The 19875-nt window shown below is 39.1% G+C and overlaps 1 protein-coding gene across 7 annotated transcripts; it reads left to right on the top strand.

The window, feature by feature from the left end:
* Positions 1 to 307: 307 nt before the first annotated feature.
* Positions 308 to 19875, top strand: mtmr1a (myotubularin related protein 1a). Of its 7 annotated transcripts, XM_023263602.3 has the most exons (20): positions 308 to 697; positions 2630 to 2735; positions 2812 to 2835; positions 4727 to 4750; positions 8124 to 8189; positions 10020 to 10107; positions 10313 to 10407; positions 11236 to 11343; positions 11538 to 11636; positions 12524 to 12607; positions 12774 to 12923; positions 14187 to 14375; positions 14524 to 14709; positions 14896 to 15054; positions 15148 to 15195; positions 16710 to 16802; positions 16995 to 17108; positions 17189 to 17232; positions 17308 to 17440; positions 18007 to 19875. In XM_023263602.3, exons 1-20 carry the CDS (start codon positions 600 to 602, stop codon positions 18172 to 18174), a joined length of 2076 nt encoding a protein of 691 aa, XP_023119370.2. In that variant the 5' UTR covers positions 308 to 599; the 3' UTR covers positions 18175 to 19875. The 7 variants fall into 7 exon arrangements, with proteins under 7 accessions (XP_023119370.2, XP_023119371.2, XP_023119373.2 ...); XM_023263603.3 differs by lacking the exon at positions 2812 to 2835 and having other exon boundaries at positions 309 to 697; XM_023263605.3 differs by lacking the exon at positions 8124 to 8189 and having other exon boundaries at positions 311 to 697.

The raw sequence follows: 19875 nt of genomic DNA, 5'->3' as shown, positions 1-19875 counted from the left end.
ACATAACATTAGTCAAATAGCAGTAGCAGAAAAAGTGAAAAAGAAAGCACAGGTAACGAGAGAAGTTCCTTCCCAGATGTGCAGCACTTAGCATAGGTCATTTCATAGCTTAGTTTCACATTTACCTTTTACATTTGTCCTCTATATGGATCAAAGTGAATCTAACCGTGAAGCTGCTCAAAAAGACGGACTACATCGGTTAAATTACACCGGATCCAGCTCAGACGACAAACTAAACCGGATTACATGTTCCAGCTGCTACATCACTGTCATTGTGTCTCGCTTCCTCTCATCTTTCATTTTCATCGCATTTCTAGTAGGTTTTAACTGGGCGGCGCTACAGAGCGAGGAAGAGATGTGAGTAAAGCAGTCAGTAGGAAGCGCAAATAACCAAAAGAGACGAAGCAACGAGACCCGCCAGAAAACCTGAGCAGATTTTACTAACGACCGCCGCTCCTGACCAAACAAAGGGCGGCGTCTGCAGAAGGAGGATACTGGAGTTCACCCGAGGTTTAACTTCATCCGCATCTTTGCACTGTATCAGAGGAAAGCATCCACCCCCGCCCCGCTGACCCAGAAAGTAAACAGTTGTCTGGCAGATGGAGAAGCAGGCCGGAGCGGCGGACGGAGCAGGGCCGAACAGAAACCCCTGGGGCTCCCCGACCAGCGGACCAGGCGCCGGTGATGCCCTGGACAGGTGAGTGGACTCGCTATTAAGACATCTCTAAATGCTATTACTCGCATTTAGAGATGTCTTGACTTTCCACTGTACCAAAGTCGCACAAAATATATCTCAAACTATTTCCCGAATCATACCTTTATATTCGGCGTAGACCAAAACCACAGAATAGCGCTTGTTTTATAAACATTTAAACTTTTGAAAGTGCCCTCGGAGTCTTTCCGGTTAGCAGTGGTTACTGCAAATTGCCGTATTTCTGACTGGAGCGTTGAGTGGCGGTACACCCTACCAGTTACTAGCTAACGGTGAACAGGCTACGAGTACACCACAATGCTGTATTAGAACCAGCATAAGAACGCCTAACGTGCTGTTCGAGGGAAGAATATGGTCTAACAACCTCCATAACTAGACAACAGCAGCTACAAATAGTTTCGAATTAAATAGCTACTGCTAATGTCGGCCACAGCAGGATACTGTAGGCGATGCTAGCACTAATGTTTACTGTAACCCTGTTTACTAACTGACACACCTACTATCCGCTCAGGAAAATTGCTCTGCCATTATAAACGTAGAAGGAAGCAAAATGTTTCCCTGAATTTAATGGTGAATAATATCTGGAAATGTAGAATCTTGCACATGAAAGCAGCATTTGACAGTATTCTGTGGCAGCATCTCGACCGTAGGAGCCGCTGTTGCACAGATGATAATTTGTTTCAAAGAGGTTTGTGCTGTTCTGTTCAGGCTAAAACAGGTTAAAGGATGAAACACCTGACAGTGGCAAGTGCTGCACATTTGTATGCACGTTCCAAGTACATATTCTATTCCTAAATGATTCTGTCTGGTACAGTTTTTGTGTTATTTCAAAGAAAGGGAGACACATGCTAACTACTTGTTAAGTGACATCACATCTGCAGTCTGTGATGTCAGCAAACATACTGTGTTGTTGATGACACCATGGAAAACGAAGCTGCTCATCCAATTATCTGCCAGGCCAGTTACTCAATATTTTTCAGATTTTCAATATCTTTTTTTTAAAATCAATTCTCCAAACCATAATTAATGGAGGGCTGCACAGTGGATCGGTGGTTAGCACTGTTGCCTTGCATCTAGAAGATCCCCTGTTCGCATCCCATCCTGGGCCTGGGATCTTTCTGCATGGAGTTTGCATGTTCTCCCCGTGCATGCGTGGGTTTTCTCTGGGTGCTCCGCTTCCTCCCAGAGTCCAAAAACATCCATCCGTTATCTATACATCGCTTAATCCTCATTAGGGCGGCGGGGGGCTGGAGTCTATCCCAGCTGACTGCCTTGAAGGCAGGGGACACCCTGGACAGGTCACCAGCCTATCAAAGGGCTACACATACAGAGACAAACATTCACATTCACATTCACACCTATGGACAATTTAGTTTTTGGACTGTGGGAGGAAACCAGAGAACTCGGAGAAATCCCATGCATGCACAGGGAGAACATGCAAACTCCATGCAGAAAGATCCTGGGAAGGCCAGGACGCAAGCCGGGGATCTTCTAGTTGCGAGGCAAAAGTGCTAACCACTGAGACACTGTGCTTTTTGATTTAGATAATTAATTGTAATTCACGCTGAAAAATATAGCGAAGTATTCATAGTTTTGCGATCTATATATAGTATTTCCTAAAACCGGACAGGTAAATGAATGGTTGTTTCAAATGATAGCTGTGATCTACATAAAAAAACAAAAAGGCTGGCTTTACTTTGATAGTTCACAGCTTCAATAATATTATACATTTTGATGTTATTATTATACAGAATGATGTTCTATTCACCTCTGTGCTTTTTTGACCTGAAACGTGTTAACATGAAACATTTACAAATGATGAGTTTCCAGGGAAAACAACTGTTCAAGCAAATGGAAAAAGTATGTTATATTTTTGATGAATATGTGTCAGCTCATTATTCCTCTTCTTTTCCTCAGTCCAACAGGTTCTCACGTAGAGTGGTGTAAACAGCTGATAGCAGCCACTATCTCCAGTCAGATCTCAGGATCAGTCCAACCAGACTTTGTGAACAGAGACAACAAGGTAGCTAACAGCTTAACACCCATACATTCACACTGCTGGCAGTATTTCTCATCAGTTTGTGTTTTGTAACTAATAGGCTGGGAGAAGACCAGATTTCATGGTAAGGCTATCAGAAATGTCTGTATGAATCTATGAGCACATGTGCTGTATGTGCAATGTGGTGCAGGGCATTGCGTCTTAATTGTATGTGAATGTGCTGTACGACTCCTGTTGCCGTTGTTTAGATCAGCCACTGTATATTTTTACTTGTGCTTCTGTCTGTCACCAGCCTGCTTACTACAGTTACAGCTCTCAACCAAAGCACATATTTGCTTATTGAATATTGGAATTGGTGCTTTCATTGGTTTGAGAGAAGAAAAAACATATCTGGATGCATACTGTATGTAGTTGGTAGGGATGTGTAGTTTTGCGACATGTGGTCAGTGGAGCAGTTGTTCTCTGTTGACTAAACCATGCTAGCCAAGTTAGCCTCTGGCCGTGTAGCTCATCTGGCAAACACAAACAGCCCAGAGTTGGAAGACCCTCTTCACTGCATTGTGTACATGGGAAGTGGCTTCCCTGTATCTGTTGAAGACAAGTCGGGTAATACTACATGTATAGAAACACTAACATAGTTAACTATTTACCATAGCCTCACTATAATACTCCTGCTCGTGTGCGGTGTTGATGCTCTTTATGCAACAACATGACGTCACCCTTGGCTAAAACTAAAACCAGATACTTTGAGTGGGTTCAGTTTTGCAGCTACTCCTGCTGACTTCAGTGTCTTTTTTTGTTGTTGTTTGTTTGTTTGTTAACCCCCCCCATGTATTGAAGTTTTTCTGATGAAAATAATCCTTAAATGCTTTAAATCTTTTGATCTTTGACATCCTCGCCTCTCATTTCACCTACCCTTCCCCACTCACAACAGCTTGAGCATATCAGCTCACCTTCAGCTGATCTCAAACACTTTAAAATTACTTTACATCAACAAATGTTGTGTTGTAATATTGAAGTAATACAGCCATACGTGTCTGAGCCATAAACCCATTCTGATGAAGAATAATGATACAGAAAGCAGCACCCTGTAAGTAGACAGGATCTGCTCATTAGGTCTGTTATATATGAAACTCCAAAAGTCTGAATCTTAGTCTAAATGAGTTGAATTTTCTCATGATTCATCTTCAGTATATAGACACACATATGGACATACTGACAAGAGAAAAAATGGGATTTTCACCTCAAGAGTGTTTAAGTATAGCTACAGGGAAGAAAGGTGCAATAACTATTGCTCTCATGAGTCTTGGTGTTGCTGTTGAAAGCTAACAAAATATTAACAGTATGTAAGTACTTAAATTGACGTTGATCAGATTTAATGTAGATGTTTACATGGATACTAATTAGAAATCTAGATAAGAAATGTCAGTGTCATGGTTTAGAAAACAATTCGACCAAATCAAACAGTTTCAGCTGGTTCTCCATGCAGAGACTTTTGATATTATTTGTCCTACTTTGGAGACATTTGTCCATCTCAGCTTCTGCCTCCACTAATAGAGGTGAATGGAATTAAGTTTGTACATTAATCATTACACTTAGATAGGATAATCCACAGATGTCTGACATGATGTGGCACATCCAGTGCTTTACTGTGGCTTGCATTTGAATTTACAAATACTATATATTTGCTTGGCTGTTCTGCACGTCCCCTGTATTTTAGCAGCTTTTCGCAGTTGTATTTGCTGAAGTTTTTTTTTTAGTTTGCAGTGCATTTTTGCTTTTGTAATTGCTTTGGGCTCTTGCCTGTTTTCACCCATTTGTCACAATTGTTGAATTCCCTGGAGTAAAAGTAATTTTGAGTATAGATGTCATATTGTGAATGTAGTGGTTTCCATTTCATGTTAACTACATGTGTTCTGTTTACATTTCCGTGTGTGTGTGTGTGTGTGTGTGTGTGTGTGTGTGTGTGTGTGTGTGTGTGTGTGTGTGTGTCATGTGACGTGTTTAACCTCTAGGTGTCCAAGAGGCTGAATCCCAGGGTAAGAGTTGTTCTCTTATCAGGTTGTTGCCTGATAGATGCACTACATTTAAAGCGCACACTACCCTCTAATTATGATCAGTCTTTCAGCGGGGCTGTGATGCAGTAAATATTTTGTAAATCTTTCAGAGAAACAGTTTATAGGTACAGTAATCAGATAGGAATGTCACATTTTTTTGGCAAATTGTCATCCGACAAATAAATGCTAAGGTCATATAAAATCTGTTGCTGGAATAGAGCAGGTCCAAGACCAGTTGGATGCTCACACCTGTCACAGCTTGTTACACGGTCTTTGATTCTGACTTTTTAGAATGCGTAGATGTGTTTCCTGTTTTCATGTGACATTAACTGGAAGTGATTTTGTGGCCAAGTTGTGTGAGTGTAACTGCAGACAGGTTAGATCTGTCAGTGATGTCTGAGAGCAGAGGTTAACTGTGTTTCTTGCGTCGGTCAGAGATAGAACTGAGCTCCCTCTCTTTCTGCTCAGTGTGCTCTCCATCTTTTTTTCCACTTACTGTGACTTTTGTCATGCTTTTGCTTTGTTCTCTTATGTTAATTTGGTGAAATCTTCCTTTTTCTTGTAAAAATAACAATAATATCATATGTCATAAATATTTATGTCACTTGTTTTGCAGCAGGTGGATCACCTTAGTCTGATAAATCTGACATTGAGACATTTGCATTTTGTACAAGTAAATTTATCTTTCACTTGCTCAGGCACAAAAGTCACCTGTCTAGCTAAAAATGTCACTCAGAGCTACACTTAATTATTCTAAATTATTTATGAGTGATGAATTTTAGCGTTCTTTTTATTTACATTTGAATAATTAGTTCTCGGTTGTCTTTCAATTTGTTTTTGAAATTCAAAGCACTTTGCAAAATCAGTTTCGTTATAAGCTCTAGAATAATTATTAATCGTGCTTCTGATGTTTAATAAAGATAACTGAAATACTATACTGTAAATTTTACTGCAGTTATGGTTTACAGGTACATGTGATGACTTAATGGCTCATGTGCAATGAATAGCCACTGTAGTGTGCCATGGATGCATGTAAAGCCATTTCTACATCCATTTCTGAATAATCTGAAAGTGGAAATGAAGCTCATGCACGTGTGCCCCTTTCCATAGTGACTCCAGTTTATAACATGAAATCAGACTATTCAGCAATCTCTAGGACTGAAAAATGAGGCCAACGCTTAAGTGAACAAAAACTGCAGTTCCTTGAATGCCCACTCGAGGCTTATTCCTAAAGGGGGTCAGTCCCCATGGCCCCTCATGTTAAAATGCCCAGCTTTATAGAAGAAATACACAAATTTATAGCTATGCACAAAAAACTATTTTATTCTCCAATAAAATATAATTATAAACTTTCTCAGACCCAGATCCAATGGCATGTCACACTGTGTAGGTCTGCATGTGTTCACATCAGAAATGTGAGCTTCCAGCTATATAGAACTATTTCTATGTAGTTCATTACAAACCTGCAGCATCAAACAGTGGTAGGATCCACAAGTGTCTCCAAAGAGAGAGAGCTGCACACGTTTACGCAGGGATCAAGAGTAATAACTTAATTAGGTTTAATTGCAAATAATTCCAACTTGAAGAAAGAACCAGTCATTATCCAACAGCAGCTGTGAACATTTCTTCACCTCAGATGGGTGAACTCTCACACAGAATCACAGCTTATCAGCTGCAGTTAAATATTTTGTCACATCGCAGAAGTCCTCAGGTTGAGACCTGAGCTTTAAGTTTCACTATTTAAGACAACAAGAATAAACTGGACTGTTTGTTCCTGGGACACTTTGATCAGCTGCTATTAGTTTAGTTTATTCTGTTATTGCACTATTATGTACCATACATCATTTGGTGCATTGACTAGTCTCATGTGAATGACAAATATCACATGATTACCTTTCTCCGGCAGTTGTAAGGACCATTAAAGGAAATGGGGCTTGAATGACAGAATGCTGTCACTTTAACAGACTGATGAACCCAGCAATGTTTCATGTCCAGTGTCTGAAAGGGGCTTAATAGTAAATTGCACAGCTGCTAACACTATCCATCTAATATCACTAACTCATCAGCCGCTTTGGGTTGTTAATAGTAGAATTGTAATGCACCCAGTCATATTCATCTCTCCGGTTGTTCACTAATTTTCATTCTATCTTTTAATTGTTCAGTGAAGTTGCTGTAACATTAGTTCTTCTATTTGGTCCTGTCTGTTGGCTGCAGAACCTAGAGAAACGTCACTGCCACTGTGTTTGAACTGCCAGTGGTTTCCACTTTGATTAATACTTGCCTCCCGATTGGTCAATCAAGGCATTCTATGTTGGACTTATCATGGGGGAAAATCCATTTGTTTCAAATTAGTAATGTGAACATAGTGTCATACCTCACTGTTACGCCAACAGTGGCCCAGATGTTACCAACAGGGGAACATGAGGAACTGCATAGAGGCTCCAGACCCTCAGGAGTCCCAAAGGCCAGATTTAGTCAGTAGTAATAAGATCCACATCATTTATTATTAATGCATATTTGTTAAAACAAATTGCAACACTGAAGAACAATATTTACTGTGTGGGGTTCTCCATTATCTGTCTTGTAGCCCTTTTGTAAAAATCTGGATTTACACCTGGAATTGTTTTAGTTAATATTGAGTTAATTTGTTGCAAAGCTGTATTTTATTAAATTGCTTAGGTTGCTTAACCATATTTTTCCATTGTAAGAGGACTGTATGTCTGCCACCAGTTATTTTCATTGTCAGTTGATTTCACAAAATAGTGAAAAACAGCACTTTCAAGTTGTTGCCTTTATGTCTCAGCAACAGTTTACTATGAGTTTGCTATGACAGAAAACCACAAAATAGCCACTGCTCACATTGGAGAAGATAGCACAAATTAACTTGGGGCATTTTTGTTTAAAGATGACTAAAATTAATAATTATGAAACTCTTGCCTAATTGATTATCAATCAGTTGACTAATTATTTACACAACTGATTATTTCAGCTATGGATATCAGTGTGACAATCGTCTACAGAGAGTGTTGCATTATGGGCTGTTTGTAGTCTAAATGTCATCAGGATAGTATATGTTTTCAGCTTGGTTATAGTGAACCTTTCAGAGTCAATCAGCACTAAATGTGTTGGGGTTCACCTACAGGAGTTTCTGAAGGTTCCAGTAAACATGTTTTTCTGCTTTTCTGTTATATCAAAGAACTAATGTGAATCCCCTCATCATTCCATACAAGAAGGCACCACTCTCAGCACTGCAGGGAGTGGGAAATGACTACAAACACACATCTATTTACTGTATAATCTATCTTTCTCTCTTGTTTTCTCTCACTTTCTCCATGCTGGCTTTCCCCTGCAACAGGATTCACAGGATGAAGGGCTTTGTCACCATGGAGAAAGTGATTCTGAGCATCCTTCCAATGCTTTGGCAAGTCTCTCTCTGTCTTTCCCCTGTTTACTTCTTCCTTGCTCCTCCCTCTTCTGGTCTGCTGGCCTCATTCTGCTGTCTCCCTATCCTCTTCCAGCAATAAACACGTTTTCCAGACAGGAAGAACCTTATGAAAGGTGTATTCTGGGAATTGTAGGAGCCTGTGTTTTTTTGTGTTTCCCCATACCAATACAAAAAGTCAGGATATCTCATTGTTTGGTCTGTCATTTTTCACCATTCTTTTTAAAACAATGTCTCAGTTGTCCATCAGCATTATAGAAGTGAAATACTAAATTACATGTGGAAATTATACAGGAAACATGTACACAATATTAAAAAAAATAAAAAATTCTGAAAAAAAACTGGTATAGGCTAATGTGGCAAGTATTTAGTGTGAATCTATTTGCACTTATGCACACCACTCTTTTGGACAGACAATAAGACATTTACTGCACTAATCTTATGATGTATTACATAAGGTTTCTTTCAGGACATGTCAAAACTTTCTTATTGATTGTTGGGAGTTGGAGAGAGGTACAAGAAAGAGTGCTGTAGCCTTTGGTAAACATGGTGAAGGGCCTCTTATGGATTGGGGCTGTGTTTGTACCCCGGTATTGTTGGGGCTACTCTCTGAAATGATGGCATCATAAATGCTGAAAAGGACAAGAAAGCGTCTGGTTGACAGCAGGTTTATTTTTCAGTCTGACAGTGACCCTAAGCATACTGCTAATGCAGTAAAATCAGATGTGAAGATAGAAGATCACTGACAGTGATGGACTGACCTCCACAGAATCCAGACCTAATATTATAGAGACTGTATGAAATTATCTGGAGTGAGAAAAACAATAAGAGACAGTACAAGTCTAAAAAAAAGACCTTTGGGAAGTGCTAGATGAAGACTTGTATTATATGCCACAATAATCATTAATAATAATCAAAGACAATCAAACAAAAAGAGTTTAAGATGTGCCAAGTGTGTTTACACCTTAAACTGCCTTTTTTTCTTTGGACAACAGAACTTGCAACATGTTAGCACTCAGCACTGTATACACTCTGCTGTAATCAGTGTTATTTTCTCATGTTGCTACTACACTGCCACCTGTCAGAGATGCTTATTTAAGTTATATTTACTAGAGAATTTGAAAATTGTTACTAACAACGATCATCTTCACTTCCATTTTGTTTTAAGTTGCGTTACATATGTGGAATACAAAGAACTCTGACCTTTTTTTCCCCCCAAGATTAATTATCTATCAGGTTTTTCTTCAGCTTGTTGGTCCCCTTATCAGAAGACATTTGAAAAAAGTTGAAACTTGTATTTCTTGCAGTGGGTGGTGCTAGCATACGTTTCAAGTTTTAGTTTGTTGTATCAACAGAACTGAGATGGCATTCAGTTTTCATGTTCTTGTTTTTAACCGGTTCAGATTTAATCACTTTTCATTTCATTAGTCCATTCCTGGCAGAAATATTTACATGAACCTTATTTAAGCATCACTTTGGACAAAAGCTAGTTTCTTAAACAGAATCACATTGTACTTTGTCATAGAGTCAAGTAGTATGTGTCGACTACATAGCTGGAAACAGTAGGTCTTTGATTTTTTTTTGTATTTATTTTTTGCTGCAAGTGTTGCCTAAGACACAGAAATTTCTAAAGTGGGCAGCTCCTATTCTAATCATTAGAAATGCAGGGAAACCCCTATTTCTTGACCTTTATTTATATATTTGACAGTGTCTGATCGTGATACTGTGCTGTACTAGTGTGAATGGTGCAGGTCTAGTTGCATGTTGATGGTTATTATGGTCCCACTGACTGGTCTGTGTTCTGTACAGAACCTTTCGGCTCTGAGATACGGAGCACAGGCCAAAATGTTCCAGAACCAAGTTCCTCTGCTGCCGGGGGAGACCATCAACACCACAGGTACCTTTCTTTCTGTCTGTTGCTCAGCCCTGAGTCCACCACCGTCCTCATGTGTATTATCCTGCAGCACAGTTACTATTCCTCAGGTCTCAGATTTTCTTAATGTTTGCTGCACACCTGCCAGTGAATTAATATATTTTCAATTTTACCTGTGTGTGTGTGCGTGTGTGTGTGTGTGTGTGTCTGTGTCTGTGTGCACGCACAGTGAAAGATGTGATGTATATCTGTCCATTCAGTGGTCTGGTTAATGGGACCTTGACCATCACAGACTACAAGCTGTATTTCACCAGCGTGGAAAAGGTACCGTAGGTTTGCTTTTATTATTTACTCAGAAGTTGGCCTGAAAAACAATTTCGAATTGAAATTGTGATTTGAAAAAAATGCAGTTGATAAGTCACAGCAACTGCACTGAAGGACATATGTTATGCAGTGGCCTGACCCAGGGTTTAAACTGTTGTGTCAAAGGCTTTACAAATTCATGACGTCCTGTTTGTGTGAGAGTCAGGTTTTTGACGACTTTTGATGATGTCATGTGGTAATGCTCCATCATATTATTTTAAGTCTATTACACAGGATTATTTTTGTAAGGATTAAAACTTCACCTGGAAATTTTTAAACCACAGTCAGGAAAATATGCAGTTAGATACACTAGTGTTCAGAAGTTTGGGGTCACCCAGACAATTTCCTGTTTTGCATGAAAACTCACACTTTTATTCATGTGCTAACATAACTGCACAACGGTTTTCTAATCATCAACATCATTAGCTAACACAATGTAGCATTAGAACACAGGAGTGATGGTTGCTGGAAATGTTCCTCTGTACCCCTATGGAGATATTCTATTAAAAATCAGCTGTTTCCAGCTAGAATAATTATTTACCACATTAACAATGTCTAGACTGTATTTCTGATTCATTTAATGTTATCTTCATTGAAAAAAATGCTTTTCTTTCAAAAATAAGTGACCCTAAACTTTTGAACGGTAGTGTGTATTCCCCAAATCGTTCAGCCCTATTCAGAAGTGTTTTAACATAGAGACTGTCCACCAAGTTATAGTGGCAGGACTGTTGTTACCTCCCAGTGTGTGTGGTTGCAGCTGTGTGTTGATGTCAGTCTGTGCACATTTAGGAGTCTCACTTCGTTCTCGATGTGAACCTGGGAGTCATCAGCAGACTGGAGACCATCAGTGTTCCCAACCAGGGAGAGAACACCAAAGGACTGGAGCTGGTCTGCAAGGTCTCACTTCCACACAGACACAAAATGACTGAGAATTTTACCTTACAATAACAGTTATATATATTACCTTATATTACATCATGTAATTTATTCCAGAGCAGCAGCTTATGCTGCAATATACAACAGAAAAGCAGCAAATCCACGTCACTGTGACGACCTCCTCAGTGATGCATTTTCTTATCTTGTGCTTGCAGGACATGAGGAGTCCCAGGTTTGCCTATAAAACAGAGGAGAGCCAGCCAGATATAGTGGAGGTCTTGACTAAACATGCCTTCCCTCTTTCACACAGCCTGGTCAGTCACATCAATTCTATTCTTTCCTATTGGTTGAATAGATGTCTATGTTGTGTTTCAAAGTAGTCACTGAGTATAGTGGTGTGACCAGATTGGATACAGTACAGTATAAGAATATACACCTATACTGTATTCAGTCTATTATTTTGGCAATGTGTGCAAAGTTTTACATACATTTCTTTTTATAAAGCTTTGGTCCAAAATAAACAAGATCACTATTGGTTCTGAGAGATTGTGATTTAATTATATGGTAAGCAGTTGATCAATTACTTAATAAATAATCATGTATTTTTTGATAATAAAACTGATTGTTTGATGATAAGGTAATAAGGTGTGTATTCACACTTACCTATTCATTATACACAGTTCTTCACAGTTGCAAACTTTTCTCAAGCAAGCGCTGCACACTCACGTTCCAACCAAACAGACAAAAACTCTGAAAAAACTATAAAACTATTCTAAGAATGATCCAGCTAAAAAACAGTTGAGAAAAAAAAGGCAAAAGATTCAGTCTCTGTTCCAGAAAATGGATCGATCTCACTGGTTTTTAGACTCGCTATCTGAGGATCCCACGCAAAATATAATCAAAGAATGAAACCTGTCATTCTTAATACCTACGTAATACTATAATACAACTATAGGACTGCAGACATTCAGAATGGAATAATGTTAAACGTATTACAGTTAATTTTCCCCACTGTTTTATGTTTCAGGCCTGTCTATAAAGCAAACCCTATGGCAATGTCACAAGTCTAACTACTGATGTGTTTAGAAAAAAATGTCCATAAAGTTAACTGTAACTGCATGTAATTGCTCAAGCAGCCATAAATACTGATCATTCTACGGAGACTGAATACTAACATGTGTCCTGTGACATCCACTGCCAGCCGCTGTTTGCCTTCCTGTACAAGGAGCAGTTTCCTGTGGATGGCTGGAAGGTGTATGATGCAGCAGCGGAGTACAGACGTCAGGTAACTATACACCAGTTAACTAGATGTGTAAATCTCACAACACACATGAAGTGTGACAAAGCTGGGAGGGTACTCTGATCTAGTGTGGCAGTGTGTTGTTGGTATAAACATTATGTCATTTTGCTATCATCTGCTTTGTTTTGCCATTGGTTGGATGTTTTTTCAGGGCCTACCTAATGAGAGCTGGACCATCAGTAAGATCAACAGCACCTACGAACTATGTGACACCTATCCCTCCATCCTGGTCATCCCCACCAACATCACAGACGATGACATCAAGCGAGTGGCGTTGTTTAGAGCCAAGCATCGCATACCGGTCAGTCCAAGAAGCACACTCTGAGGAGAGACACCTGAGGTTTTAATATTGAGTTTCCTTATTCCCTCTTGACCTTTGGAAACAGCAGCTGACAGAATAATCTCTTTGACTCTGAGAGATTCTTTGGTCAGCAATTTTGATGCTGTCAGATGGGATTGTACTAGAAGCAACAGAGAGCGCTATTGTTTAAAGTGTTGAGGTCCTCATGGTGAGCATCATTGTTCTTGGCAAATAAATTGAATGATTTAAACCTGTTATAAATCTTGTTTGGCAGTGGGTAAAAAAAAATACTATTTGATTTTTAAATCACTGTTACAATTGAACTACAGCAGGCATTTGTATTATCTAATGCTATAGTTAGTCATGTTTGTTTGCCCCAAGACATCTGTAAAATGATGTGCCTTCCTTTCTAGTAAATGAACCATATTATTAACCTGTATTTTTGACCTGGTGTTGTTTAGATAAAGGAACTGTATCTCAGTCCAAACATTTGAATTCAGATTTTTGAATCTCAAAACAGTAACACAAAAAACTAAAAACAGAACGGTCCAACTTGACCTCACGTTTGCTTCCTATGACACAACATGCTACTAGAAATTCTAAATGTTCCATTAACTAGTTGAACTTGCAAATTGCTGTCAGAATTACTGGAAATTATCACAAAACATAGCCACTACAAAACGAAAGGATGAATTTAAGTCTGTTCTTATAAGCAATTAATTGTCAAAAATTAAAGATGCACAAAACCAGATTAAAGTGCACATTGATGACTGAGACAAATCAAGATGAGTTGCCTTATACAGTCTGAAATAAGATGCTTTGATGTGCTTGAAATTACTATTTTAGTGACAAACAGTCTGTTTACCTGCTGTTTTACTTTTTCCCACCAAAATGCATTATATGTATTCCAACAGGATCACTCATCCGTCTGTTTGTATTTTTCTCATTATCAACACTTCTTCTAAAAAGACTAAAACCAACTATATGTTAGTGTGTCTGTAGCTCTCTGTCTTAGACACACTGGTACTTAACTGAACACATAAATCAATCACAACAGCTCACAAATATATAGTTGCATGTTTGTTTGTTTTTTTTTAACATGCAGTCATTTCCCAACAAATGCACTATTTGTGAAGTAGCAACAGACTAATTCACGTTTGCTGATCCATTGAGTATTTTGATCCGAAGTTATGATTCAAATTCATGGCATAGGGCTCACTGGTTTAAGCAGTGGTTCTGAACTGCTCCTGCTTTTCCTTGCAGGTCTTGTCCTGGATCCATCCAGAGTCTCAAGCCACCATTGTGCGCTGCAGCCAGCCATTAGTCGGACCTTCAGACCGTCGCTGTAAAGAAGACGAACGTTTCCTCCAAATCATCATGGATGCCAATGCTCAGTCCCACAAGCTCACCATATTTGATGCCAGGCAGAGCAGTGTAGCCATTACCAACAAGGTGCAAGACAGACATTTGTCTCCTCACTGATATTTGTCTCTGTTTTCTCCCTCTGTCATCACCCTTACTTTACTGTTCACTCAGAAATTTACTCTCTTTATCCTTTCAATCCCTCCACTCTGACCTCTGCTTTATCCATCACATCCAGGCGAAGGATGGAGGGTATGAAAGTGAAAGTTTCTACTCCAACGTAGAACTGAACTTCCTGGAAATCCCGAACATCCACGTAATGAGGGAGTCTCTAAGGAAGATGAAGGACGTAGTTTATCCAACCATAGATGAAGCCCATTGGCACTCTGTGATTGACCAGACACACTGGTTGGAGTATATACGGGTAAATACATAAAGACGTCATAAAGAATTATTAAATATACCAAAATACTCTGTGTAGCCTACAAGACACTAGTTGTTTGTGTATTCCTAAAGCAAGATTCTTCAGTTTTTTGAATAAATCTTTACCTGCAAAGAATGTACCAAAAATATCTTGTAATACATTGTCATGTATTCCTGTTTCATTCAGCTGTTATTAGCAGGAGCAGCAAAGATAGCAGACAAGCTGGAGTCTGGGAAGACGTCGGTGGTGGTTCATTGCAGCGATGGCTGGGACAGAACTGCCCAGCTCACTTCTTTGGCTATGCTAATGCTGGACAGCTACTACCGCACACTCAGAGGCTTCCAGGTCACACATTACATCACAACACTAGCTACACACTGTAGTCTTCATCTGTGCAGCATGATAATGTCATTTATGTCTGTGTGTTTGTGTTTGCAGGTTCTGGTGGAGAAGGAGTGGATTAGCTTCGGACACAAGTTTTCTGCTGTAAGACATTTGGACCACTTCGTTGCTTAAAAATGTCACTGTATTGTATCAGTAACAGAACAGCATCCTCAATTATCATAATCTATTCTAGTAAATCTAATGTTATCTTCATCATAGCTTCATTTAAACATTAGCCTTGGCTGGCTGTCTAACAAAAGTGTCATAGAAATACATTTTCACACATGAATCATTTGCAGCAAATTCACACAAAAGAACAATGGCCTCTATGTCCCATTTACACCTGCACATACATATTACCTATAATAACATCTGATCACATCCCTTTACACCTGATATTGATAGATGTTACATAGAGCAGTGGCTGTTAAGGTTTTCATTAACTAGAACCCTTGTGATGAGAACTCATCACTTTAGGTCCTGCTTAGGGAAATTATTGCCATTGTGTTGCATATTTATGACATCACATGTAAAAGTACAGGTATATTGGTACACAAAGCTGTACAAAGCCACATATCAAATAATTTACCCTGTTGAATCCAATTGCAGTGTATACTAAGCACATGTCAGTTCTACAGTGTCCCTAAAGTATGGACACATACGAAATCTCATTAACTATCATTTTTTTCCCTCCACAGATTAAATATGGCTTTGTCAAAAGACGAAAGAGTTGAACTGGTACTTCTCAGTGGATGTGAAGGATGGACAAATAGCAGATGAATTTAACTCTTTGATGCACAACATGGGTCAAGAGATACCCATTTTCCATTGAATATGGGTCACTTTTGGCCCATGTTGTGCATCAAAGGGTTCATGCACATCATCCAAGGAGGATTCCACTTCCCCAACCCGAACCCGAACCCTTATCTTTCGATATGTCCATCCTTCACGTCCACTGAGAAGAACCAGTTCAACTCTTTCTTCTTTTGACGAAGCCATATTTAATTTGTGAAGGCAAAAAAATTATATTTAATGAGATTTCATTTGTGTCCAGACTTTAGGGCCACCCTTTAGTTGTCATTTACATCTGTCTGATGTCTGATTACCATTCCATCGCAGTTAGAATGGTTATTTCTGGAAAATTGTAAAGGTGACTGTAGTGCAACTCGCCTTTGCTTAAAGTTGTCTCTGTTGAGTAAGTATTGCAGAAATACACTGAAGCCAAACTATTCCAACCTCTCAAAGATGAAGCAATTAATGTTGATTATCTCGAAACAACATTGTATGTCAAGCTGTGGAATAAATATATGTGAACAGTTGGTTCTCTTAGTAACCACATATGCAGAAGAAAAAGGAATGTGTAAGGAACTGAGCCACACTCCTAAAATCCCTGCACATCTATGCAATGGCAAGATTGTGTGTTGCTGGTAGTGATCCAAGGAGGTATGAGGTACAGTGTGTTGGGATGAGGTTTATATGTGGTAGCTTCACCTCACAACTTGCAGGACCTAAAGAACAGGCTGGTTACCTTCAGAGGTCCACCTCTTTGCACTTTGATATCAGGTCAGAAGTTCGAATCCATGACACTGTGATGTGTGTTTATTTCGGTTTTGCAGCGGGTGGGTCACGGTGATGAGAATCATGCAAACTCGGAGCGCTCACCTCTCTTCATCCAGTTCATTGACTGCGTCTGGCAGATGAGTCGACAGGTCAGAGTCCTTAATCCAGACTCCAAACACCCATGTCAAATGTCATTATCAGGCCAGAGTATACCTTTAATTACTTGTTTTCATGGAGTGGCATGCTAAAAACATGTATGCTCTGTATATGTACAAGTGCTCTTTCTAGGACATTTAGAAGCTGCTTCTCATCATATTTCCTCTGACTTCTTCTGACTCCAGTTCCCAGCAGCCTTTGAGTTCAATGAGCTGTTCCTGATCACAGTGCTGGACCACCTCTACAGCTGTCTATTTGGTACATTCCTCTACAACAGTGAACAGGAGAGGATGGCCAAGGTATGTTCCTGCTTCTGTTAATAAGAGTCATGGATCTGTAAGAACCACGTCAAATGAAAGTTTTCTTCTGTCCTGTGCAGGAGGTTCAGGCTAAGACTGTGTCCCTGTGGTCCTACATTAACAGGTAAAATACTGACCTCATTGAAGTGAGTGAGTGGAGTGAATGACTATCTAATTGTCTGATGCTCTTCCTTACCAGCCAACCAGAGGACTTCACCAACCCCTTCTATGTGGATTATGAGAACCATGTTTTGTATCCACTGGTTTCCTCCAGACACCTGGAGCTGTGGACCAGCTACTACGCCCGCTGGAACCCACGCATGAGACCACAGGTATGCTGTCTCTTTACTAGGTGATTTAGGAGTATTCAAGGCAATAATCTAGAGTCAGAGAAATGTTGTCCTTTGCAGATTATTCCAAAAAAAAAAAAATCAGCAAACAAAGACAGAAAATGCATGAGCAGTATGACCAGAATTCCTTGAAAAGTAAATTTCAGTTCTTCTAATGTTTCATTAGGCAGTTATTTTTTTCAGACTGCTCATGGATGATCTACTGTATGAGCCAAGAAATTCATATTACAGCTTCTTATAAATGTTTGATGTCACCCTTCTCATTCCATTAAATAACTTTTTATCATATATTTCAGTTCTTTATCATAAAATTTTGTCATAATATTGCATTTTTTATTAGAGATGTGCCTTTCATTGTATTATGTGATCTTTGCTGCAACATTAAAAGTTGTTTTTATTGACATTATAAATGAAGATTTCTAGTATATTTTTACAGCATTGAAGTTTATAAAATGTAACTTTACTCATAATGTGCTTCTTGTTCCTGGAGCTACATTCTAGTTGTGGAGGAAGGCCTTTGTTTCGAACACTGTGATTGTGTGTTTCAGGTGCCAGTGCATCAGACACTGAAGGAAATGCTGATCTTACGAGCGGAGCTCCAGAGGAGGGTGGAGGAGCTGCAGAGAGAAGCTTCTTCCCACTCCCTGTCCTCATCCTCTGAACACTCCTCCTCCCCCACACACACCACAGGAACCCCACTGCACACTGCCGTGTGAAGCACCACCACACTTCACCGTCTGCCACACAAACACACACTTATATGCAGGTTTTAACCCAATTACAGCGAATGCTGAAGATAACAATGTTTACAACCTGAGGGATTCATAAATTATAACAGTTCTAGATTTATACGAAAATATTTAGCAAAATAAAGTGATCTCAAAGTGTTCACAAAGTAAAAAAAATATTTATGAAAATATTAAAAGCTAAAGGTGCATTTGGAGAGTGCAGATTTCTACCAAGGCCAATCTTCCACTTTTATATGAAATGTGATTTCTGCAACAAATTTAATGGTTCGACCATGCTTCACCTCTTTAAGTTTCAGGAAAATCAGCTTGGTAATGAAAACATTTCCTCCTTGGCGGATTTTGCTAGACCTAACTGAACCTTCCTGTCATAATTATTTCCACTGATTTCCTCAGTTCAGAACAACCTGCTCCGTCTGTACTTTGAGGAATTCAGTTTGTGTGTTCATAATTACATTTAGACTTGATCCTCGGTTCAAGTGATTTTATTTTTGTATAAGGAGCTATTACATGTTTCAGGGATCTGACTATAGACAGCTGACAGGCATGTGATGCAAACAACTTTGCTTTTTAAATAAAATAACTGCATGCCCCCGACACTTTGCTTTGTCAGTGTTTCAGCAAGAATCTTAATTATCAGCAATGCCATTGTTCTCTCCCGAGTTTGAACTGAGCTCTTTTATGAACTCTTTTTTTTCATTAATGGCAGCTGTAATATTTTTAAAGTGGAAGAATAATTTTTAGAAATAGAAATCACAAAAATAATCACAATGGTTGCATGAATCCCAGTCAAACATTTACTTCATGACCCCTGTAGATCCCATCCCTTATATAAACACATTGTGATCCTTCACCTACCTCCCATGTGCAGACACTGCCACAGCAGAGACCAAAACAGATCGACAACTGACAGTTACTGCCCCTTGTGTATTACATTCCAGTTGGAAGCTCATCATTTATTTTTCTGTTAATTGGGTGGATGGATACGTGCTTTGAAAACGGGATGAAAGTTTGGATTTTTTATCAAGTCTTGAAGGTTAAACCTGCAAAAGTGCTCCTTAATATTCACTGGATTGCGACCAGAAAAATGTTCAGTGTTATCTTTTGGTGACTATTTGTTAAATAGGAATGGCAAATAGAACAACAGTCAATCCGCATTGAAAACCTTGTTAGTTACCCAGCTAATGTGTCAAACTGAACTCAGTTTTCTAAATGTTTGTCATACAGTCGATATAATGGTAAGTTTAATGTGTTCTGAGAGGTTTCATTGCAGACTTGGATTTTGTTTCAGGAGGTTCATTAAATTTTAAATCCTGTACAACTGCAGTTGAAAAACACTGTGTGCTACAATAGTGTCATTCAAAATGCACTCATTGAAGTAGTGTTTAAATGAGCACACACCAGGTTTAACCCTCTCACCGTTCTGCCCTCTTTTATTACTATTTTTTGCCTTGATGATGTATTTGTACAGTGTAATAGCAGCCCTTTTAGTCAAATGCAGTGCCACCTAGAAAGTCCAGTACCTACATGTGGAAGCTTACGTGAATGTTGGTTTTTTTTTATGTGAACATCACGTTTGTCTACTTATGTGAAGCTAAACACAAAACCTCCTAATGAGCCATATTCACTTCTGACATTCCATTTAAAAAATAAAACAGGAACAATTCAGAA

This window comes from Amphiprion ocellaris, chromosome 23 (assembly GCF_022539595.1).
Source record: "Amphiprion ocellaris isolate individual 3 ecotype Okinawa chromosome 23, ASM2253959v1, whole genome shotgun sequence".
Lineage (NCBI taxonomy): Eukaryota > Metazoa > Chordata > Actinopteri > Pomacentridae > Amphiprion > Amphiprion ocellaris.
This window is presented reverse-complemented; position numbering and strand designations above follow the sequence as displayed.